The sequence below is a fragment of the Plectropomus leopardus genome, chromosome 3, assembly GCF_008729295.1.
Source record: "Plectropomus leopardus isolate mb chromosome 3, YSFRI_Pleo_2.0, whole genome shotgun sequence".
NCBI classification, from domain to species: Eukaryota; Metazoa; Chordata; class Actinopteri; order Perciformes; family Serranidae; genus Plectropomus; species Plectropomus leopardus.
Genome location: NC_056465.1, coordinates 17,301,786 through 17,327,644, shown reverse-complemented (window position 1 = coordinate 17,327,644; position 25,859 = coordinate 17,301,786). Strand labels below are relative to the sequence as shown.

Here is a 25,859-nt window from a genome sequence, read left to right as displayed (position 1 = left end):
AAAATTATCCAGCCCCTAAAAAAAAAACCAAAAGAAAAACAACAAAAACCAAAAATTATCAAAGAAATGTTAGCTGGCTAAAGTCAAAACAATGGTAAAGAGGCACTTTAAACACAGTGATGCTGCTGGATTGCACAATTGGAAACAACAAATCTTGTCACATATTTGACTTACACAGAGAAGTCTCTGATTTTATCCTCACTTTTACTGAGCACCTATGCAGACACCTGATGGATGTGAGAGTGAAGCGGGTACTTTGCATAATATTTGACATTATGTAGTGGCTTAACATGGCAATGTCATTTGAAACCTGTGTGATTTTAAACAATGTTTCTGTGTAATGATGGAGATGCCACAGGGGTCAATGGAGTTCAAATGTTTGAAATCATCAAATAGTGGCTGTCTAATGCTCTTGCTTTTGAACAAATAGTAAATAAAGGTATTTTAAAGTTACACTTTGGATCAGTAAGTCCACTGATGGAATAAAGATACAAAATGTCATCAAACTGCTTGTTGTGTGGGTGTGTTATTTTGCCAAATAGAACACACAAATTAAAATTAATAAGATGTTCTTTTTATTCCCCTGACATATGCAAGGTGCACAAACACATATTTTCTGCTCTAGGTTTTCTGCCCTATTTTGCTTATTCATATAAGGATGGCCTATACTACACTTCCACCACTGATGTGGATAAACTTGAGTTTAGGACATGTTCATGGTTTGGCAGAAAAAACAATCATACTGCATTTACTGTAGGATTTTGGTGTGTTTAACAACTTTGCAGAAAAGATGCAGGAAGAAATTGAAGACAGAAGGAACAAGAAGGAAGTCATGCAGGAGGACACAGAGAGATGCAAAAGTGCAAGAGGTTAGAGACTGAGGTGATGGGGGATGGAGGTTACTGCAGAGAAGAGCGCTAGCAGGGATTTACCATCACTCACATGCTGCGCTCGATCATTCCCTCTTTTGTGGGGTGGACAATGAGAGCCAGGGGTACAGGGCTTAAAAAGGATACGCACACTGTCACAACCAGCAACCCTGGAGAGACAGCGGCCAACCCAGAGGTATCAGAAAATAACTTGGACTTACATAGAACCTGTTTTTACTGTACTTCCAGAAAGATTCTACTTTCTTTGAGGGTTTCTGAGAAACAACAACAACTACAGTAAGAACCTGCTTTTGGAGAATATGCGGAACTACAAAGATAGAAGAGATGGATTGGAGATCTCTGTCAAGTAAAAACATCTTTAAAGCTATCAGTTTGGGCCTACTGGGACCCTGATTTTTGTTCATGTTTCTAGACAAAAAATTGTCAGACATATTTGGGAATCAGATATACAGATCTCATTTGGATTTGATTTTGGAATTTAGGCATTTGCAAGAGCTGCAGCAATGAGTACAGGAGTCAAAATAAGTGTATGAAATCATTGGTGTGCTGGCTGTGTGACAGAGAGCAACACTGCTGACAGTTCAGTTGCTCAGTACTGGAAGATTAGTTTGTGTTGCATAGAGGGGAATTAGTGGTGAACAATGGCTCTGAACTGCCTGATAGGCAAGCTTATTGTCATACAGCAGTTTGGGTCAAGTGCTTTGCTGGCTGTAACCAATTTGACACTAAAGAATGATTTGCTGATGTGCTGGCATGTATGATTGAAATGTTATATTTAAAACAGTAAGGACTGGTATTTTTCAGGACATTAAGTTTTGGTGTGTGATCAATCTCTTCTGTCTGCTTTGGATCTACAGTGAGCAAGAAAATGCACCTAAGCTTAAGCTAGTGTGGACACCCCCCATAACAGATGTTTTGCTAATGTAGATGTGCAGCTCATCCAAGAAACTTCTGTTCTTACTTGCAAAAACTATGATACCGGATTGACTCGAAGAAGGATGGGCTTGAGTATACTAGAATGTGGAACAGGCAAAGAAACTTGACTTTTGTGCTCTTGAGCAGATGTAGATGATGATGCAAAATGGACAATTTTTGGCATTCTAAACAATGCACATTTTTCCACCCTGTCCTGTCTTCCCTGAACAGTTGCTGAATGTTTAGGACAGCTCTTCCCCTGGCTTCTTCACGATGCTGTATACTTTAGCAGGAGGGGGCACACTCTGTGGTGTGGCTGCCCTTGTGCTTCTCATTGTGTCTACAGCAACGGATTTCTGGATGCAGTATCGATACTCGGGTAGCTCAGCCAATCAGGGGCTTTGGAGGTTCTGCATCAACCACAAATGCCATGCACACACCATAACTGTAGGTGAGTAGTTTAGAAGTGGCATTTGGGCAAACAAATTTTTTGAAAACTGTTGTGCGGGGAGACATGAAAAATTTGAAAAAATATCAGTAATGAATAATTCCTAAAAAAAAATAAAATGAAAAAAGATACTTTAATAAATTCACTAAAACATGTAAATAAATATAAAAAGTAAAAGTCTGATAAAACAAATCCCTATTTTCAATTTACGTTTACAATGTTTACAATGTGTTTATTCCAAAAATGTTTTGCGCAGGTAGTTGGATACTCAACTGAAAACAGATTTCAAAGGGGGTACATGATTAGGATGGTTTTGGAAACCACTGTTTTGGACCAATTGAAAGTTTCTAAGGAAATGACTCCCTCCAAAATGTTAATAAATTAGAAACATAACTTATTTATGTATATAATCTGATAATGTCTCACAGATCAATTATTCAGTAAACGTGAAATCAGTTAATATCAAACACATTGACAGTATGCTTTTTTCAAATCAAATACCAATAACATGCAGATTTGTCAGCAAGCTGATCTATCTAGAAAACAACCTACAATTTTATTAATTTATGCAAGCCAAAGCACATTACTCCTGTTTAAAAAAGTAGCTAAATATTTTTACTGGGCTGTCTTTCAAAATGACAAATTAACATAAACATAAAGATGCCAGCATGCAAACTAAAATTTCAGTATTTAAGGCAAATTCAAGTGGATGTATCTGTTGATGTGTACATGTGGTCCTGACCTTTTTTTGTCCAGCCTTCTGGGACGCTACACGGGCCTTTATGTTGCTGGCGGTGCTGAGCTGCTTCGCTGGCGTGGTGCTCGGCCTGAGCGCCTTCACTAACGGCACCAAAAACAGGAGGGTCCGTACAGGTGGCATTGCCTTGGTCCTGTCAGGTAACACACACAATTAGCAAGTTCATTTCCTTGTACATTTGATTGTCCATCTAGGCAAAGTGATTTTAGATCACACAGCAATTGCTGTGAAATCAAAAATTAATTGTAAAACCATGTTGCTATGGTTGCCATTTTCCTTACATTAGACTTGTCTGGAACCTTTTATCAATGTGCTTAAAACAGTGGTTGGACTTAGTGTGCTCTACATATATTGTCAGGTTATATAGGTTGGAGTTTCTTACATACATCTGGTTTGCTTTTTTTCATTCTTTACTTTTTAAATATTCCTTTCTCTCTCAATTCCCAGGTTTTCTTGCTCTGCTGGCTTTGGCAATTTACACTGGGGTGACCGTAACTTTCTTTGGCAAACGCTTCTTGGACTGGCGCTTTTCCTGGTCCTACATCATTGGCTGGGTGGCCATCATTTTGGCTTTTGCAGCAGGTATTTCTTGTATTAAGTTATTTGTGTTTTTCAATTATTTACAAAATAAATAATTGAAAAACACAAATAACTTAATTGTGAGTGACCTGTAGGCACAACAGTTATTATCAGCATCTTAGATAAAAGCATGTAAAAGTGTACATTGCAACATGGCACATTTTTTGGGTGTGTAAAAAACAAACAAAGAGTTATTGCACCTTTAGATCTCCATACTCTGAACCAAGTAAACACACACACACTAAGTGGCTGTGTGAGATACTGTATTATGCATCTAGGATCTGATGCTAATGATGTTGTGCATTGGCAAAACTACTTTAGATTAGATGGTAATGTAGCAGCCCAGAGGCATAATTGAATTAAGTCGCTGCCTTAAACCAGCAGGTTACAAAAAAGGCAACATTTTTAAATATCTTTTGGTTCTCCTTCCCTTGTTTTATAGTCAGCTAATTCATTAATTTAGCACAACTATTGTATGTATGGAATTTATAATCAAACTTTGTGTAAGATTTGAAAGTTTCATTCTTCAGTATCAATAATAACTTCCATACAAAACATATCTTAAAGAAATGAAATGTAAGAAATTATATTTGGAGATTATTGTGTATCTGAATGTTCTGGTATCTTTCAGGAGTGTTTCAGCTCTGTGCTTACCAGCGGACCACTGCTGAACCTGCTCCTTCAAATACCCCGGACAGCTGAACAAGACAGACATGATGATTAGCTCCAGGACTGTTGCAATGAATGTCACTGCTGCTTCTGAGAGGCTACCTAGAATGGAATAAATAGAAATCATCAACTCCTGTGTGGTTTCACTGCAACTCTGATTCAATTAAAACAATATTTTTTTTATGTTGACTCCAACATTTAAAAAACAACTTACCTTTTATGGGAGGGAAATTGGCAGATCAGCTTATCTGGCACCATACATTACCAAATGCAATTGTTTTAACACCTTATCAAACCTAGGTCCACTTTAGAAGTCACGCGTTGGCCATTAAACATTTTTATTAAACATTTTATTGTCTAGGTATGGAGAACACAAATTATACTTTTAGCTTGTCTGAATGAAATAACATATCAATTTTAACTGATTTTGCTAAAACAAGCAAGCACTTCTTGTAACAATTCTTGGGTGTTTTGTTCCACTGATCAGAATGAAAACATCTGTTCTAAAAGTTTTCTACTGCCATGTCTGTGAGTAAGAGATTCTCCACTAGGTGGTGGTGCCATGCCACACACAGGAGGCACAAAACACCACAGCTATAAGAGAAGGCCTGCATCATGCATTCACCTGTGAGAGAGAAAAATGAAAAATCCCTTTTTCTGAATCTACAAGATTGCTATCTTAGAATTCTGAGAAAGATTTTCTTGTGTTATGCCTCCTTAGGTTCTTCACCTAACAAGGAAAAGTCTGACTGTTTAGTTTTACTTTATTTTTTAAAGTACAAGTTCAGCTCAGAACTGAGAGGTCTTTTTTGCATTAGAGAAGAAATGTCTTTATGTAATCAACAGCAAGTACAGTTCCATTTGACTCTGCACTTCTAAAATATTTTGTGACCTGGATGACTGTAAAATATCAAAAGCAAAAAGGTTATAAATAAGTATGAGTATTCACAGTAATCAAAATTCAGACTTTGCCACAGTTGAGTTTAAATACGGTTTGAAAACTTTACAAACTTCAACAAGTTTGCCAAACTAAGCACAATCTGCACTCGAAACCCTTTGAAACAGTTGTAGCTTTTTCACCTCAAGACTTGTAAATATTATTTTCTTGAATATGCAGATATCAAGTTGCTTTCTATATTACTTCACAAACATTGGTTTGAAATATAAAAGGGCATGTGTTTTGTGAACTTGTCTCCCATTTACCTGTGTCACTCCCAAAAACACATTCACTCAATTTTCTATCCATTTGATCCAATATTTTGTAGAAACAGTAACAGCAAAAAGATATTATTTACTTCGCAATGTTTGATTTATTTTGAACAATAGCAAAGTCATCTCACAGAGACTACTTTGAATTACACAGAATGCAAATAAATATATATAGGACCATAGTAGAATTAAGGACATTAACAATTGATACAAAATTATTTACAACACTTTGAATAGTGCAAAACCACACAAACACTGCCCTCGTCATTGAGATTCTTGCATTGTGTCCATTAGAGGACAGTGGATGTGTGTGCCGCCCCCTGGTGGGGCCTTATGAGAACTGACAGTACTGTACACGGCATGTTGTCAGAACTAGCTGAACAGAAGAATATGACTCTCTCTAAACAGGGTGTAGCAAAAGCACAGCCACTCCCTACACCTCGTCAACAACAGCTTCCACGACAAGGGTGATGTCAAATCATTGAGATGTGGCGTGGATATGCATTGTTAGGTCAGTTTTAAAGGGTCATAAAAAGGGGGAGAAGGGGGGGCAAATACAGTTCTATCAATTAGTGAAATCAATCCAGTGAATCTCAATGAAAAGTAGTGTTCTTTCTCAAAGGGAAATTTGAGAAATCACCAAAGCCACAATGTATGAAATGTGAACCCCATCATGAGCACTAGACTCTGAAATGACAAACGAAAAGATGCCAACCTAAAACCACGTGGCAGGTAGTGCCCACCACCCCTGAGTGAAAACAATTTAAAATGTCTTAGCACCGTCAGATACCACAGAATGCTAGCTTTGCCATTTCTCCTCAATCCAGAGTGTCTTGGATTGTGACAGGCACAACACATTTTTTTTAAAGTGCGCTCGCTCTACTGAGCTGTTTCTTTCACTCAAATCTTTTTTTTCTTACACAATTTCTTTCCCACAAACATCAAGCTCCATTTAAAAACAGCACACCTAGATAAATCACATTTTACCATGCATAATAATATGTTGCATATTGAAATTTTTTCTTGGGACCATTTTGTTTTTGCTGTTGAAAAACCTGGACCTCACAGCAAGTGTGGTTGCAACTTCTCCTCTTTGGGTGAAAAGAGTGAGAATGCGTATACAGTATCAGTCAAGTGTCGATATTGCAGACACATGCATGAATTTTAGAGATACATTATTGGTGCTACTTTAAATAACCTGAAAATTCTACGAATGCCTCTTGGTCTTCAAGAGGCCTGTCAAAGAGAGAGAGGTTTGTACTTTCAATACAATGTGGTCAGACTAGCAGACAGTACATCAACAGACATCTGAGCCAAACATTTTTTAAATCTCAAGAAGACCAAAGTCCTACTAAAGTCAAATGCAAAAACATATCTATGTCTCTGAGACAACCTCCTTGTGTCCTATTGTATTAAATATTTGTGCATTGATGATGCATTCATCCATAATTGAGACTGCAGGGATAAATAACCTCTGATCAATGATCATTAAACTGGTTTAAATCATACCAAAGACGAGGAAAGTAATACTGCAATCATTGCTGATTGGAGAAAGAGAGAAAGGATAAGACCATCAGGAGAGTATCGAGCCTCCGCAGGCTGATCTGATTTTGTGGTTTCAGCTATCATCATGTCAGCCCACAGCTGATTAGAAAGATGAGAACCATTCAGAGAGAAGTACCTGACAGTTGCTGAATTTAAGGACAGAGACAGATTTGTATATACCACTGATAGATGGAAAGGTAAATACGAGATAGAAAATCATTTAAAAATCTCTGTGCACTCATGCAAAAGATGTGCACTGTGTGTATCTTTGGCTATGCGCAGCCCTATGTCTCAGGTGTTGAAGTGCAGTAATAAGCACTATAGCAGGCTAATGCTGATTGGTATAGCCCTATTTAGACTGCATGCTCAAGGAGAGGAGTCTCTATGAAGGACAAAGGAAAACAAAACTTCACAGATGTGGAACAGTTCCTGTAAGAAAAAGTGCCCGTCAACTTGGCTGGCGTGGCACATTGCTAAGTTAGAGCCGTTTGGCTTTGGTTTCAACAACTGACACGCTGCAACCAGGCAGTGTGTGTATGCATTTTGGCTCGGCTCTGGGTGACTAAGTCGTGGCATGTCCGTTTGTCAACTGCACTAGGAGGAAGTATAGCCCTTCAAGTTAACAAGTTGTCTCTAAAAATTGCACAGGTTGGCCTTTTATTCTCCTCTAGCCAACAGCATAGGCCATGTTGGGAGCAAAGTCTTGAGTACATTAAAATTTCTCCCACTCTGTTCTGCTGGAAGAGGTCGAAATAATCCTCCAATCACGAGTCAACCAATCTCTCCTTCAGTCACTGAGTGTTATGTGTCTTGGTACCTGTGAAACACAAGAGGGAAGTTAGTAGTGGCATATCCAAAGCAAACCTAATACACACCTAACAACTACGCAATCATTTCGTTACTGGGCAGCAAGGCTGCACCTATTACAGGAATTATTTTGCACTGTTCCTTTGAAAAGAAAACCAAGCCAATTGCGTAACTTTCCTAACACCTACTATGTCTCAATACACTCTAAAACATTAACAAGATACACTTGTCTTTTTCCAAACTTTGTGAAAATAGTTCAGTTTCTTTGCATTTTAGTAAGTACACAACATATACCACCAAGTGGCACCAATATGCAATGACTGAGGCTCGTCAAAGCACAAATAGGGCTTTTTCTTAAATGACACTGAGAGGCAGGACTACTGTCTTGGGTATATATATAAACTGCTCACTTCAAATTTTCAATCTTTTTGGCAACCACTCTATCAGTGATGTTAAAGTTTACATTAAGAGAAAAACTTCTTACCCGCTCTTTAAGGTGAACTCAGGCAGCGCCCCTAGAGACGTCAGCTGTTCTTCCAGGGCTACAATACGTAAACCAATGTAGCCAGAGGACAGCAGCAGCATCACAACCCTGTGACAAACAAAAAAAAAAACATATTTATTGTCTTTTTCATGCACTGTGATAAAGGATAATCATATCAGCTTATAGCAGGCACAAAGAAACCAACAGCCAAACAGGTGATAAATGCTTATATCTTTATAGACTATTCAGTGAGGACTTAAAAGGCTCCATGTCACACTTGCAATTACAACTTGCAATTAACTGCACTGCCAAAAACCATTACAGTTTTCAACCCTCAAACTGAAAACAAAGGAATTGTATGCCTAATGAACTGGTTCAAATACTATGCAGGTTGAAGGGAATGCTGTACATTTCAAAAACGGGTTTGCAAACCACATAAAGTGTTGGCACACTTGGATTTTCTACCACTAAATAAGATCCTTCAAGATCCTCTAGCTAGTTACTACCACATCAGGTTTCTGAAATTCTCCTGCCTCTCCATTAAGCAGTGTGACTTGTGAGGAGCAGATTTACATCGTCACATAAGGCATTTGATTAAAAGGATAAGGGGAGGGAGAAAGCAGAAGACAGAACATACAATAGCGAGGAAATGCTACTCACAAAATCAAGTAAATAAAGAGCAGAGTGTTGAGGGTGCTGGCCTCTCTCTGAACCAGCAGGGACTTGGCCTTTTCTGTCACGCCCCAAACCCATGATCCACCTGAACCTGGAAATGGAAATTTAAACAAGACATGAATATCAATTTTCTCCTGTTAGTAGGTTGTAACTTACAGTATGTTTTTACATCTGCACAATATGTTGCATATTTTTTGATGATTGCAGAGTGAGACGCCCAAATGAATTTATAAGCATCAGAAAAAGAGGAAATGATGGGTTTCTCTGTAGCTATGCAAGATTTCAAACAGACATCTTCAGACTACCACTGTCTAAATTTACATTAGTTAGTATTTGTCTTTCTGGGGATCAAACACAAGCCTTTTTATTGCAGGTGCCTAAAATGCCTAAAGAGACAGTCGACTCTACCAGCCACTTATACAAATATACTAGCAATAAACTGCAATACATGTGTGTCTTACCAGATACTGACAGCTCCTCTGAGGACGAGCTATCACTCTGCTGCATGTGTAGGCTCCTGAAAACTGGGACATTCCCATTAGGTACTGCCTCTGAAGAAGGGAGAGAGATGGGGAAAAGAAATTATTAGCCTGCTGTGCAGCCTTGGACTTTGCATGTCAAGTGGCTTGAACAGACATGAGAAGACAAAAAAAAAAAAACTGTCAACAGTTTTTAGTTCATCTACACATGGCTGATGTAAGCCAAAGACTGGCATTTAATCAGTCAACTTTCCACAAAAATTGTCCAGATTTTTCTATCACACATTATACAAGGTACAGGTTAGATTTATTTGTCATTTTTCTTAAACGTGGTTTAAGAAGAAATGAAATTAAAGTTGACCCTAAATCCTGCTACATCTTTTTGGCGTCGAAGTAGGAGTTTAGTAGTCTCACAGCCTGGGGACAGAAGCTGCTCTGTTGTCTAATGGTTCAGCAGCGGATACTTCTGTATCTTTTTCTCAGATGGCAGCAGGGTGAACAGAGTCTGGCTGGAGTGGCTGTTGTTTTCCAGCATCTTTTGGGCTCTGTGCAGACACCTCACTTCACTGAGGTCACTGATGCTCTGTAGATGGGAACCAGTGATGTTCTGGGCAGTTTTAATCACCCGCTGTAGAGCCTTCCTGTCCTGGGCCGTGTACGACCAGTATAACCAGGATCTTGCTCTGGAATTTAGCCCTCCTAAGTTTCTGTAGGAAGTAGAGCCTTTTCTGTGCTTTTTTAAGCTGGGTGGTGATGTGTGATGATCAAGATAGGTTCTCAGTGATGGTAATTCCAAGGAACCTATAGCCGTTTACCTGCTCCACCAATGTAGGCAGGAGTGTGTGTGTTTGCCTCTTTATTTCTAAAATCAACAATCAGCTCCTTGATTTTACTGACACTGAGCAGTAGGTTGTTCTCTGTGCACCACTCTGCAAGATTTTCTCCTGGTATGAACTCTCATCATTGTTTGTAATAGAACCAATGATGGCGGTGTCGTCCACATACTTCACAACAGAGTTCTCCCAATGTCTGGGACTGCGGTCATGGGTGTACAGTGTAAACAGGAGGGGACTGAGCACACAGCCCTAGATTTGTTGTTAAACATGTAAACAAAATGTTTATGACTCTCACCTCTGTGTGGTCTGTGCAGAGGCTGGTCCTGCAAAGATTGCGACTCAGAGCCATCAAATTGGTCGAAGCTACAATCCAGACTGGACTGGCTGGAGTTCTGTTAAGATAAGAGAGAAAGAAATACCATCATGAGCTGATCTAAGAAAGATATTCATTTAAGCAATATGTCAATAGTGACACAATTAGGTTTGTTGCAGTACTGAAAAAGGTCTCTTACCACAAGTTTGCTCCTATCAAAGCTGTTCTCAGTTGAAGAGAAGACAGGGCTACTGTTTGTGCTGCCATCCTACAACAGAGAGATTTGTGTCGATTTATATTTATTCAAATTATCTGTGAAAAGTGACTGCCATTTGATATTATTTTCATGAAGTTTCATGAAGTTCTGAGAAATGGATTGATAGTCTGCATGCTCTGACTGTGCATGTAGTCAAAATAAAGATAAACTAAATGTTAAGAGATATTCAACAAGGTTACAACAGTGGGCTTGCTGCCCTCTTATTGCAAAATTCAATAGATTTCGACAACTACCCTAAATCTGGGAATCTGTAATGAGCCAATGCACAATGTCGCAATGCGTTCCCAGTCAGTTAAGGACACATAACAATGCCCTTTTCCATTTGATGATATGCAACATCAATGTATATATATATATATGATGTAGAAAACATCACAAACAAACATATATATATGTGTGTGTGTGTGTGTTAGAATAGGATGATAATCTGATTCCATGTGCTTTATTTTTTATCACATTCACCATTGCAGAACATCTAAATATCTAAAAACTCACCTCTGTCTGAGGACATACTGAACGCAGCAGCTGATAACACGATTCTCTGTTCCGCAGTGACACAAACAGATACTAAACAAAGTGAGGGAGTAAAAAAAAACAAAAAACAAAAAAAAACAGAAATATTAGCCATCTGCCATGCCTGCAACTCTGAACGATGAAATATACTCAGTCTTTGATTAGATTACATTTAAAGCAGAGATCAATGACCTTGAGCATGTCTTACATTTGAATTTGAAAACCTCTAGTTACTGACCTTGTCCCCTTCTGTGGTGCGGATCGACAAGGCGTTGGGTACCAGTAAAGCTGTATTCTGCTTTTTCACTATGTGGATGCAGGAAACTGGAATAACTACCTGCAAGAGCACACGACCAGATGTAGAAAACATCACAAACATCACAAAGTGGAATGATGTGGTGAAATAATAACAACAACAAAAAGAAAGATTAGAAGTTAGATATTATTATATCAATATAACTTATTTGCCCAAATTAAAAGTGAAAAAAATAAAGGGAAGAGCCAGAGCAGAGCTGCAGCCTACCTTTGTGTCCTTAAGAAGAACTGAGGAATAGAAACAGGCATTGGTGTCAGTAATGTACAGTCGACCATGGTAGGGCACTTCCTTCTGCAGGGCACAGATGTATGCTGGGAGAGGAAATGAGCGCAAACAGTTTTAGTTTTATGTGGTTCAGTCATTAATTTAGTCATTGATTCTCCCTTTAATTTGCATTTACCTACCATGTATCAAGTCTTCACTTTCAGGAATGTCTGGAAACAACTTGTGGAATGTCTTGTTGTGCTTTATGAAACTCTAAAAGAGATGAAGAGAAAATTAAAGCAAATGCACCGGGCTAGTAATAGGCCACACACTGTTTACCATAAACCATTAACATGTGCTAAAAGAATCACAAAGGTCTGTAACTTTGACCTGACAAGAATCATAATCTGTTTCTTTAAATATTTAAATGAAAAGATGTGAACTTACACTTTGTGAACCAGTGCCCTCTGTTCTCTCAAAGCCTCCACTGTCAACATCAAATGTCTGTGATCTGCTAAGAGAGATATCACAGTTGTCAGTTCAAAGGAAGTCTGTGGCTTCAGCAAGTTTGTGAGAAGATGCAGACCACACAGATTAAGGTGATATGCATTTTCATCTCCTTTTCATGCTGCATAACTCTCTCTAACCCTCTCTAAGTTGCCACAGAAATATGCTATAATAAGCCTATTCCTTGATCTAACTATCGTTAGTGTTAATATCTCTCTGTCCAATCTGTTTCACACCATCACGTGGGCAGCAGTAGGGTGAATATTGCTCTTTGCACCAACACATATCAAAAATCCACCTCTAACATGTGAATCATGTGAGAGGACAGTCAGTCCACAACGCCTGTGCAGTCATGAGTGTGTCACGACTAAACACCAGCTGAGAGTTAGCTCTGGTCTTGTGATACGTGTTCAGATTAGCTGTGAGTCTCCACTACATCCAGTATGTGATTTTTATGCATTTCAAGGGTGAGAAATAATATTTTTCCCCTCTTCTGATGGTCTGAGTCTGTGCGATGCATCATTTACATTTCAGTTGTGTGATTTTAAAACAATTGTAAAATGAAAATATGTGCGAAAGTAAGACCATCTTTTGGCCTTGGAATAGGTGTAATATAAATGTGACTCATGAATCTGAAAAAAAAAAATAATTTGTGTGCACTTGGAACAGATTATTTTTAACATAATTTACTACATTTCTACTTTATTTTTAGATAATCTTAGACATTTTGAATTTTCCACAGGTGCTGCAAACATCTTATGAAATGTGGTGCAGCGCTTTTCTCCTCCATCCTACCTGATGGCTACTTGTCTGGTGAGGGTTTTGTGCTGTTGCTGGATCTCAAGCTGGGCCGCCTCCAAGCTCAAGGCTTTCCTGCTCTCCACCTTCTTGATGCTTCCATTGCTTAAGCTGCTTCTGCTTTTCTTCACTTTGGCTGGCAGCCCACCACCACTGCTCTCTACTGGGTAGCTGCTAGAAATGAGGGGGAAAAAAAGATATATTAGGCAACATGCAAAATATTGTTTTAAAATCATTTTCACATGGACATACATTGGGAGAGCGGAATTTCTCTTTGAAGAGTTACAGCAAGGACATTACAAAACACTTCACAATTACTTGGAATTTTACCACTAAACAAATATCATCAGAAGCACAAAAGTCAGAGTCAGAGATAAAACTCTTTGCTTCTGTAGAAACATACAACAAAAATAGTACATGACCTAATTAGTCATTTTACAGCAAGCTATAACCTCGACCACAGACCATGAATAGAGGACCTAAATGATGAAAAAATATTCAAATAAACCAGTGGAAATCAGTGTGGGAAATCAACACCAGCCACCACCTGTATGACCCTAGATTTATAACTGTATCTGCAAAGCTGTTTGTCACAATCCTGTGCACTCTACACAGTATCACCATCTAGCACCGAAGAACGTCCGTTAAATGCTGCATTTTAAAAACACACGCAAGGCTCGACATTGACTTGGGTTTGGGATTTTGTTACTAAACAAGAATTGGTCCAAGAAAAACTAAATCAATCCTTTTCTTCTTGAAAGAACAGAGAATGGATTTATCTGTACAATGTGTTGGGAAAGGTTACGTTTTTCCATATCAGAAAGTTTTATTGATACATGTTGCGTCAGTGCTCTGGCTGTGGCTGTACAATTTACTCCTCCTGGCTGCTTTACAACCTGATCAACGTAGGCGCATGATCTAAAACTGACAAAGGTCTGTAAATATGCCATCTCAATGAACTGGAAAAAATAAACAATCCTGTAAAAGGAAGGTTTACTACATTCAATGTGCTCTTTAAAGGGCACAGCCTGTCCTTGACCAGGAACAAACAAGCACAAATTCATTAAAATACTGAGGAGTCTGCTCATAATGACACAAATCTAAACCTGTAAATTATTTTATCAATGAAGGTACAGGACAAGCTGACTGTACGGATTAAGCCTTAAACTCAGGTAAAAAAACAACTTCAACTAATAGAAACCACTAGAGACAAACAACAACAAAGATCTCCTTACCTCGTAAATTTGAATCTCTTTGATGAACGAAAACTCATATACCTACTGACAGTCGGCATTTCCTTTACCCAATACAGAAAACCACCAAATCAAAATGCTCTTTTATTTCTAATCTACAATTACTGGCCTCACGTTGTTAAAGCTGAGAGGTTCCAAAATGAAAACACTAAGAAATTCAAAAAACGCCTCAAAAGATCTTTAAAGTTCACTGTGTTTTAAATATCTGGTCGAGGATGAGTTGTTGTCCTAGTTAAGCGAGGGTCCCTGACCACATCCTGACAGAAAAAAAGAAAAAAAAACTGTTGCTGTATTGCACTCTGAATGCGCTGTTAAGAGGAAGCCACTTTGTGTTGAGAATGGTGTGACACTCCGTAGTGAGTGACGTCAAACTCGGCCACTCCCCCTGAGCTAGACAAGCATGAGAGAGATATACACACAATCTCTCTCTCTCTCACACACACACACACACACACGCAACACAGGCACTGACATGTTTAAGAAAACAGGGCCCATCCTATAAAAATCCTCCAACAATTATCCAGCATCAAAATCCTGTCTTGTTGAGATTTGTTCTGTTAGGGCAAAGCAGGATCAGGAGACTTTATAAAAAAGCTCTGAGTGAGTAAGTGAGAAAGTGGAATACTTGTGAGGTGCTCAGACTGGCCCAATCTAGGAGTGGTGCATTATCTATCTCCCCTCAGGCAATGACTCACACCAAGGAGATAGCAGTACAACAACACAACCTTAAAGGTCTTCCTTAAAGGACACTTGGGGTGTTAGAAACTTTTTTTTCAAAAGTATTCAGACATTTGAAAAAGTGACAGACTTTCAATAGCTGGCAGTTTTGTATCAATAAATATGACTTGGAGTACATTGTGTTTCACACCCTTAGTCATGCACAAATTAATTTTTCAATTTTGATTCCTTTGTGCTACTTTCTTTTACCCTGTCAGTAACCCCTGAACTATTCCTCTACTGCTTCACCTCAGTAATTGGACTAAAGGTAAGGGATGTAAAGACAAACAAATGAAATGCAGCCTCAGGTGGATGTCTTACCTGTAATTAGCCTTGACTGACTATAAAATGGTGAACAGTAACACTTCCTCATGTCAGTGCAAAAACAAGCTTTAAAAACTTTTCCAGAGATGTTTTCCTGCTTGTGCAGTGGTGTCTCTTTACACTCATAAGTGTCTTGTCTGTTAGTTATTAGCCATATTAAGTAAAACCCATTGTGGTAGGGTTCACTGTAGCTAAAGTTTCCACGTTTCTCTACTCAAGAAATGCTAATACAAGTGTCCTGTATTCTAAAATGTGAACATTATAAGATATCCAAAGCAGCTAGTAAACTTTGGGGAAAGTAAGCTACTATGGTTGGTGTTTGGAGGCACACAGTGAAAACTCTTTCATTAGCAGTACTGAAGCATTGACCAGGTGTTTGTCTGTGTTCAAATATGCTCACATGACCCAATTTCACAAGGCAGAGCAATATGGGCAGTGTTTAAAGACTATAGACTGTTTGAATTTCTCAACAACTTCCTCTCTTTATTGAGGAGTAACCGTAACCATTAACAAAGTCACGCTGAAGCTGCTTCCTGTAAGGCAGCACTCCTCAGTTCTTCCAGTAGCAAGCACTTTGTATTTCAAAAGCACTCATCCTCAGGTTAAGGGCTGCAAATTTTCCACAGATGCTGGAGGATTGTTAAATTGGATGTCTTGGTAATATTGTCAATATAAATTTTCCTTGCATTCGTCTGTCGTCAGACTCCAGACAACAATTGTACCGTCATTAACATGCAGTTTATTTCAATGTACACAGTGTGGCATTCAGTTTTACTGTGTATGACATTTATTGCAGAGGTTGCAGGAAATGCTGGCATCAGTCTTTATACTGGCAGGTTGCATCATTTACAAACATGGACATCAGGTAGAAAAACCCCAGCAAAAGTCAAACATTCATTATGCATGGAAAGAACATTTCACGTCAAGCCTGTCTAAATTAAGGAAGGGTGAGTCAGCGGAGGATGGAAAAATCAAATATCATAATATGTTTGACCAAATCCTCAATATTACTATTACACTGATATTGTGAGATACTTGTGCATTCACAAAATATTTACACAATTAAGATTTTTGACAAATACTCATCAGTAATGTTGATAATAACTAAGTGGGTAAAAGCAAATAATAGAAAATCTTTGAACCTTTAGTGTCTAAATGAGACTACAGCTTGTCATCATTCCAAACCACGCCAAACACGGCTGTATAGCCACGGAGTGGTGGCAGTGCGAACATACTACAGTTTATTTTAGCCTAGCAATGGCTTTTGTGAACCTATAAATATCAGAAATGTTTGTTTACCACTGAGCTTATTTTCTTAATATTCAAAGGAATAATACAAAATTCAAAGGAAAATCGCATATGTTTTTGATTAAGGAGCCAAGGCTGTGTTAGCTTCTGGGTTGGCCTACAGAAAAACATGACCCCTGGGGGACTCTATTCAGAAAATTACATTTCTTTAATGTAGCCTTTAAAACCAGAAAAAGGCAAAGCTTACAATATTATGATATCCAAAATCTAAGATGATGTCTAGTGTCATACCATGGTATCAATACAATATTGATATATTGTCCAGCCCTGAGTCAGCCTGATTGTTTATAAAAGAAAGAGTTCAAGGCCAAAGCCATCAAAGGTGAACAGGTACGTGACAACAAGTGTAATCACCAAAAGCTTTCAACATGGAAAAAACACATTATAAAATGAACTATGCACTGTATAAAAGTGATGTTTCTTAATAACCACTTCATATTTACAAAGCAGGAGGCGGCCAACCTGGAATGGGTGTGTAGTGGCCAAACTGTAGTGGCCTTGACCTCTGACCTACTTCCTTGTTGTTGCGCACTATGTCACACCACCCGACAAAATCAATGTTGAACCTAGTTTTACCGCCACGCGTGACTTTCCAAAGCAGCCACAAATTTTCTGCAGCAGCGGATTAAAATGGACATGCACGAGGTTACTCGCTTCAAAGAACAATTTGTCTTGGGGGGCAGGCTCATTTTCCTGGATTTACAGAGGCTCTATTGAGAAAACAACAAAACAGTACAACTTTTGAGCAAAGGCTGTTAACAGATATGAGATTGATGACTACGGGATAGGTATCCAACAAAAGTTTTCCTACACGTCAGTGGAAAGAAATCAAGTTGCCAGCGTTACTTAAAAAAATGGATACACTTGCTCGCCTTACCTTCCCACGTCCTCAGAGGTTTGAGAATCAGCCACAGACCCCCGTTGGTTCAACAAGCCTTTCCCTCTCTCCATGACTAACTGTGTTCACCCCTCACGTTTTGTGCAATTCCCTAAAAGCTTGTAGCCACTGCTGGTCAGCCAAATGATGGACGGAGTATGGCAGTTTAGCACTTAGACCCTGAGCATTGACAGCAAAACCGAAAGGGTGTAAAGGTCTGTTTTATTGCAATGTTTTAAAGCACCAAAGAGCTCAACATGGAGATAGTGCCAGAAACACACTGTAGGAAAGAGAACGAAAGAGAGCAGAGTGAAAAGAGTAACAAAAAAGACTGGTTGGGGTTTAAGCCTGAAATGCCCTCCCAAGCTTTGTCCTTCCCCGAGTTCTTTCTCACTCTGTGTTGTCGTGGAAACAGCAACAACAGCAGGGGGTAGATTGTGGAAATGTGGGGTTGAGAGAAACATTGCCAGGTTTAGAGGGCCTAACAACAACATTCAATTGCCTGTTCTCAATAACCAACAGGAGATGGCTTTAAAAGCAGCCAGTGCAATGTTAATGACAAAAGCTCATACTCTTTGTGAATGATGCTAATGGAGCCATCACAATCAAGAATACTTGTGTTAGAGTGGAGGGAAAACGGGAGAAAGATTAATGTGGTGTACTGTTAATGTAACAGGCCTTTGTTCCATTCACAAACGTCAACTGAGAGCTGCTGTTCAGTAGGCTATTTCTATACCTCTGATATCACCATCCAGGAAGCTCAAGCAGACAGAAAACTGCACAACTAACTGCACTCGTGACATCGGTCTTAATTTAGCCTCCACACATAACTCCTTAGCTCTCCTGTCTAACCTTCACCTGCTGTTTTCACTGCACACCTCTTGGAATCAAGCGGTAGGATGAACTTCGTGGGACGGCTGTGCTATAAATATATTTTGCTATACTCAAAACTGCATGAGTTTGCTGCTTGCTCCAGCCATGTGATGTCTCACAGATCTTGGCTGTGAAACTACACCTCCTGCTTGCTCATCAACAAACTACACATCAACAAGAGTACCAACAATTTAAACCATCCATTTTGGATTGCAGGCTATCCATAGATGCAAAAGGTCCAACAGGCCACCGCTGTAAATTTCTCAAGCTCCGCAGACATAGTACAAACATTTTAACAACACACAACGATCAGCTTTATCAAGCAAACTAAAAAGAGCACATTGCTGACACCTAGATGACCTAAAAACCTTAATAATTTATTAACATATCAGTTCAGTCAGCTAGATAATTACTGGGTGCAATGTGACCACATAATATATCTGCATTATGATGCAGACAAGTGGACAAAGGGTAATATTTATTAATTCACCTTATACAAGTATGTACCCATGAGCAATTCCACGTTGTGTTTATCACTCTCCATTTCATCTACATATAAGACTAGGACAAAGCTGCCTGTGAGGAGTTTTAAGGGCACGTCCCACAATAGTTATGTTCACCTTCCTTTCATAAAAAGCCTTCCTTTCATTGAAATGATATAACATGCATGATTTTTACTGAGAGTTTGACTGAATATTTTTGTTGTTCTATGGCAAACTGGTGAATGATACTGGGATGCACAAATTAAAATGCATGTGTGCAAGGCTGACACTGGCCCTTAAATGATATAAAATGGCAGGGAATAATTGTCTTTTAAATGATCACATTTCTCTAATAATTAAAAATAACCAAAGTTACATAATAAATCTACACTGGGGTTAAAGAAGACATTTAAATTCACTGGAAGGTAGCTTCCATTGAGATAGGCCTCATTTCTCCAGCCCAAACATTCCAGCCAGCAAAAAACCCCTTTGGGTATAGAGCTGCTTCTGTTTGCTGTCCTGAGATGAGCCATATGGATGAGCTAGGAGTCCTGATGCAGACGTCAGCCATACGTCAGGTTTTTATTGCTAGTGCCCTTAAGACAAAATTGCTGCCATATAGAATGTAAAGAGCACCTACGTCAAACTTTTCTCACACCCAACGTGACTGCTCCAGCAACATGAGTCCCAGGTTCACATGCGAGGTTGACAAAGGTTTTACATTCATGCAATCTCTATCAGATAATCTGATAATTTGCAGAACCAGATAGTGTGAGAGCACCATCTTCTGGAGAGCCGTGGATAATTTCTGTCATGTGAGCAGCTGCATCCCCATCATCTGTTCCAAACCAGCTTATTCCAAAGTAAAACAACAGATTGTTTCAACTGTGCTTTACTGAGCCAAATGGGACGGTTAAGATGTTAATGTTTTTGCAACCACACACACAGCATCTGATATTCCTAATATGTGATAATCTAGTTTAGTTTTCTAGTTTTTTTCAAATCAATTTGACCTAATTTAAAAATCAGAAACTAACAAATAATTGCCAAAATGAGAAAATTAAAGAGAGTGAAAGGGATTATGTGTTCGTGCATGTATGCATGTATGTGTGTGAGCTTCAATCGAGCAGTCAGGAAGGGCAGGAAAGTGAGCCAGTGGTCATGGCGAAATAACATGCCGTCTGTGGCGCCCTGCCAGAGCTCAGTCTGCAGGAAAACTGCGTGTGCGCCAAGTGGAACAGAGTGAGCCTGTGTACGTGTGTGTTTGGTGGGAAGTCATGCGGCCTTGTGCATGCAGCATCTCTGTCTACTTCCTCTGTGCTAACTGGGCACAAGGACAGAGAGGGTCTTTCTTTGAGGCAACTCAGAGAGAGTTTAGCAGCCGGGCTTGTGAGCAGGGGGGATGGCATGGTGTTGGTGTGACTGGAAAAACGAACCTGATTTTACATCGTTAAAAGTAAAAGTAGGCCACTCTACTGTATACAAGGGGGCTTAGATTTAATCAACAGTAGAATTTTGTTGATCTCAGCTCCTCGGAGCAGCAGGCTGTCCAGGTAAATTATCATTTCCAAAATTATTGGATGTGCCAAAGCCATTTCAAGTCTGAAATGAATTGTACATTTACTTCTAGACCTGATAACCTGCTACAAGCCAGTTTTCATCTAAAAAAAAAAAAAAAAAAAAAAAAAAAAAATCAACATATCTTTCATAACACAGCAGGACAATTCATCTTTGTATCGTGGAGAGAAAAAAAGTGTAAGAAGTCCAAAGCACGCGATTTCACTGCCGAGTAACTCCATGCTGAGTACCCCCTGACCACAAGTCATCATTCATTTGTTTATGCCAGTTCAATTCATTGAGTAATAAAGATATCACAGTTCTGAATAAATGATGTTTTGCCCTTATCTCTATGCTCTTATGTATGTACACTGAGTTTTTACTGTGTTAGGAAAATACAAAAAAATCAGTTGCATTTCCCAAGTGGAAAAAAAGGCTAATTGTATGCAAACTGTATGAATGGCAAAAATACAGTGCTATGCGGTGGTAGAGACAGACTCTCCCAAAGGTGGAAGTTTTTTTCTCAAAAGAGTGGATTGTATTTTTCTTTGTCGGTTTTTCTTACAGATACTCCAACCTTCAATGATAAGTTTACCTTGACATGGTAATGCCAAGGCAATGTTCCGACTTTCCAAAAGGGCTAGGTTTATCTCGAAAAGGCTGACATGCATAGTCTTTTACAATCAAACGAAGAAACGTCTGTCTGTAAAGTACCATACCAAATGTTATCCTTGAGATCAAAGCTGAGCAGAACACCAAGCTTTTAGGTAAGCTTGCATAAAGCCTCATTTGTCCGAAGTTAGACTGACCTGACTGAGATCTACTTTAGGGGGAATTCACCAGGCAACTGTGAGTGCCAAAAGGTGAAACAACTAAGAGGAATATGGCCTTTTCTTGGCTCTGTGACAAAGGCTGGGGAGTGGTCATTAGCATTAGCTTGACAGAGGCGACACATAACTTCAACTGTGAGCAGCTGGTTAGTCTGCAACCTTTCATTTAGCAATAAACCGTCATGCAGATGTGGCTTTTATCTAACTTGAGCTTTTGCTTTTCGCCTGCAGCACATCTCATAATTTAGACCTACGCACTCTCCACTGCCCACAGCGCAGAGGAAGTGCTGTCCTAGGAGCATCTTCCTGGAGCCAACAGAACGCCTGCAAAGCTGCCCCACCCAGCCTATTCCAGGCTCCCTTCATCTAAACAAACTTTGCAGCAATAGGCTCTTCCCTATTGAAACAAGGCTATTCATATTTTTCCAACTGTGTGCTTTGCAAACCTGTATGCAAAGTGACTTATAAGCTCACAAGTAGGTATTCACTGTTAATGCATGTACCCATTTTCTAACTTTAACTACTTGGCTACTCACTTTTAACTTTACTCTTCTTTGGCATTTTCATCTTCACAAAGTAACATTTACATATATAAAGAAAAAAACTGTCTAGATCATAGAGCGGATGAAGCAGGTGTGGATGGATGCTGTATTGAAATGATCACAGCCTTGGCTCAATAAGGCCTGCCACTGTCACAGCACAATACTGTATATATGCATGTATGTTTGTGTGCTGTGGCAACAGATAATCACCCCACATACCATACTGCAGACACATTATAGCCATGCTGATAAGCAGCAGGCCATGACTGATTGGCAGGGCTCTTGCACTCTAGCAAATGGCTATCTATGGGGAGGAAAGAGAAGGCAAAGCTAAGAGGAGGAGGAGTACTAACAGTGAGATACAGGAAGCATTTATATAACACCATGGACCACCTGTGGTCAACTCATGGGAGCTAAAAATAGTCTTTTCTGGGAAAACAGACTTGCACGTCCCCTGTGTGACAAGTGTGTGTGTTGTGTTTCCCTGGGGGTAACACAATATATGTGTGCATGCTTAAACGAGTGTATGTGGTTCTGCATAAGATGTGCCTTTGCCAGGCTGGTCTGCTCTGGGTCTCAACAAGGCTGGATCATGCATGACAGAAGGCCAAAAAGTGATGCCAATCTGACCCACATAGGCCAGTGGATGAAGTCATGATTTCTGAGCAGGAGGCACAGGCGAGATTAAGAGATCTGGACTAGCTTCCCTTTATGCCACTCTACCATATAATGTTGTTTATTTACACTGCCTGAAATAGATTAGCCAGATACTAGACACAAACAACACGCACGTAACACCACTTTACATGGATGATGTGGGTCAATCATTGTGTTCTTGGAAATGACCAAAGAAACAAATGAAATCCGCTAAACTAAACAACACGTCACAGAAAAGCCTAACAAAGCTAAATACTTCCGAAATAAATGACCATTATTGTGCTGACAAGTATTTACAATTTACCACTAAAAAAACATTTACTCGGGGTTTTTCCAAGTCTCTCTTTAAGTATGCTAAATCTGTGATGACAAGTGCTTAGGTCATCAACAGCTCAATCGATGGCTAATGTTGACGAAGCCAAAAACCGTAACGTAGAACTTATGCTAGGACACAGTGTAGATTGGATGCGCTAATGTTGACTAACTGTAACATTTCAAATATGCTACCAAGTGTTTTTATTGTTTCTTTATTGTTTGATTTGAGCATCCGTGAGTGTAATTGATCGCGTCAATGTAACGTTAGCTAAAGACAATTTAAATGCCAGTACATCTTTAGCCAAGTAGATGGCTAACCTGCTAGCATTACCTAGTCATTGATTTAAAGACGTATCCTCCCCCTACGTAGATATTAGTAAAAGTTAGTTCCGAATAATACATTCTCTAATGTTGTGTTAAAAAGTGTTGTTACATTAACATGACATAAAAACAATTTTATCGGGGAGGTTGTTGTCATCAAATAAATGCTAACCGTTAGCATCCACCCTGTTGATGTTGCTCACCCGGCAGATAGCGGTTCAGCGCTAGCCACATCCACTCCACTCACCTCTCTTTCATGAAGTGCTTGATTCTTACAATCGCCTTCTCGTCGATCTTCCTGAGGAAGGTTTTCAATCTTTCTCTCTTATTTTCAAGCATTCTTCCCTTAGCCAGTGGTCGTCGGTTCGTTAAGAAACGACGCTCCACGCCAGACTCCACCGTTCTTGTTTAGCTTCTGCTTTTCCCCTTTCTCACTCCATCCACGGCTGATTAAGATAATGAGCCTAAATCGGACCAAGTCAGCCGACCAATCAGCGTCGGCGACGACTTGTGAAAAAACGGTCATGTCAGACTAGCTATCCAATCAGAATGGAGGAGCTAACTTCCAGCGGCCGCCCATTACCTAATATGGAAGTTGGGTTGTTCCATTCTTGAAAGCCATGAAACGTAGGGCATGTGTTATTACTGTGCTTGGGTGGTGCTTTAAATTAATGATTTACATGTGATTTCAACGCTTGTGAACAAATCAGGGACAATACGTTATGATTTAACAACAGTGTTATAATTACTATTTAACTGAGAAAATAACTGCTCTGGTTTACCAGGGTGGGGCTCTTTTAAACAGGAACTGCTTTACACCCACAAAAATAAAATATATTGTATGAGCGTAAACCTATGCTCTAAATATTATGCTGTACACTGCTGTTATTAACAGTATCAGAAGATAAAACATATCTTCATCTGCGTTATCTAAACTGCTTTTGTCAGTTATTTTTGTTAAATTAATAGTCCTTATGGGTCTATATTTAGGCTTTTAAACCACAATAAGCTGAGACATGTCAGCTTATTGTCATGAGACAAAAGAGCAGTCCAACAAGAAGTATTTTCAATGAACTACAAACCTGGTAGCACCCATAAATTTAAAAAGTGAAATTACCCTAATCTCAGGAGTCACAATGAGCAAAGGAACCAATTAGCATTTGTTCCTGTGCTTGTGAAAGAAAGTGGGGACCAGTGACTCAGTAGGCTGGTCAGTTGCTCAGCTGGTGGCTTTTATTCTAATACCACAGCATGAAACACTTAATTTTGGCTGAGCATTGTGCAGGCAGCTAATGTAAGGTCAAGTCTCTAACCCCCGCCCTAACTGGAGAAAAGGCACACACACACACACACAAACACACACACACACACACACACACACACACACACATACAATGTATAATCAGCAGACCAAAGCTAAAGGCCAAAGCTTAAATCATCAACTAAGTCACATTTAAGTCGCACTGTATGACTGTGTATGTCACTTGTGACTACCTTTATGTGTTATAAAATGGAATACGATCCAGACGATTGATCTATTGAGATTTTTTTTTATGTTATGAGTATGGGTTAGAGCTAAGATAATAATCTAAAGTGTCCTTCAGCAAGTTGGGTGATGTTTTTTCAGCTGACCCTGAACTTTAACCTCCATGTGAAAAAGACAAAACAAAGCATAACATAGATTATAGCATTGCAAGTCATGAAAGCTGCCCTGCTTTGGTTATTCTTATAGCTGAAATTCAGTTGAAGATATACTGGCTGACAAAGTTTAACATTAGAAACATTAAGCTCCCTTAATGTTTCTACTGAATATTATTGTTCTGATATTTTAGAAACTACATTCTTAGAGAGTGACAGTATTAGTCAATTGCTATTAGGTTATAGTGATCGTCCCAGAATTTGTCTTGATGTCACTGATACGTCACATCATGAAAATTCAGTGGGTTACCACTGAAACGCAATTCACTGTGACTACAGCACAGCTTTCGCAAGAGGATTTCATGATTCCATTGATGGAGACCTTGAACACATAAAAAGAAAAACTCATCATTATTAGGTAGCAATTTAAAGAAAAGCACACAAATCTTCGTAATGAAAGCCCTTGTTTTCTGAAAAGACAGCTCAGATGCAACCACGCCACCAGGAACAGAAGAGGCAGTGTAGTGCCACATGACACAGCAAACACACCACCCACCCACTCATACAATCTGGCCTACAGCAGCCAGCCCACGGTCTTCCCTTCCGTCTCCCCTGCCAGGAAACGCAGCAGATAAGGAGGAGGAAATCACGCTTCATAAGGAAGTATGTGATGTAATAAGGGGGTGCAGATGCAATGTAGGCAATATCAGGCGTTCCTGTGTTGATTCATCAGTGTGACAGCTGAGCAGATAATTAAGCAAAGTGGGGGACTACGCAAGGATCCACAACTCACAAAAGCCCCAGCTTCACATTGTGTCAATTGGTTTGAGGTAATTTGTTTGTCATTGCTGAAAGAAAAACATATTCATTTTTTTATCAAAAAGGCCCCAATTAAACAAAACAAAACAAATGAAAAAAATAGAATAAAATAAACAGTTTGTCAT

General features: G+C 39.3%; 2 protein-coding genes across 6 annotated transcripts; one reads left to right on the top strand and one right to left on the bottom strand.

Moving 5' to 3' along the window:
• The first annotated feature begins 2,078 nt into the window (after positions 1-2,078).
• Positions 2,079-4,291, top strand: lim2.2 (lens intrinsic membrane protein 2.2). Its single transcript, XM_042484205.1, has 4 exons — positions 2,079-2,256; positions 3,010-3,150; positions 3,458-3,592; positions 4,221-4,291. The coding sequence occupies exons 1-4, from the start codon at positions 2,079-2,081 to the stop codon at positions 4,289-4,291; spliced, it is 525 nt and encodes a 174-aa protein (XP_042340139.1).
• Positions 4,292-5,548: 1,257 nt separating this feature from the next.
• Positions 5,549-23,711, bottom strand: si:zfos-943e10.1 (GRAM domain-containing protein 2B). Of its 5 annotated transcripts, none has more exons than XM_042515714.1 (13): positions 23,525-23,711; positions 13,219-13,392; positions 12,364-12,430; positions 12,117-12,189; positions 11,920-12,023; positions 11,635-11,733; positions 11,379-11,450; positions 10,806-10,874; positions 10,589-10,685; positions 9,440-9,529; positions 8,964-9,069; positions 8,304-8,411; positions 5,549-7,829 (listed from the first exon to the last, which is right to left on the bottom strand). In XM_042515714.1, the coding sequence occupies exons 1-13, from the start codon at positions 23,614-23,616 to the stop codon at positions 7,814-7,816; spliced, it is 1,167 nt and encodes a 388-aa protein (XP_042371648.1). In that variant the 5' UTR covers positions 23,617-23,711; the 3' UTR covers positions 5,549-7,813. The 5 variants fall into 5 exon arrangements, with proteins under 5 accessions (XP_042371648.1, XP_042371636.1, XP_042371640.1 ...); XM_042515702.1 differs by having other exon boundaries at positions 13,219-13,395; positions 23,525-23,710; XM_042515706.1 differs by having other exon boundaries at positions 12,364-12,427; positions 13,219-13,395; positions 23,525-23,710.
• Between the last annotated feature and the right edge of the window lie 2,148 nt (positions 23,712-25,859).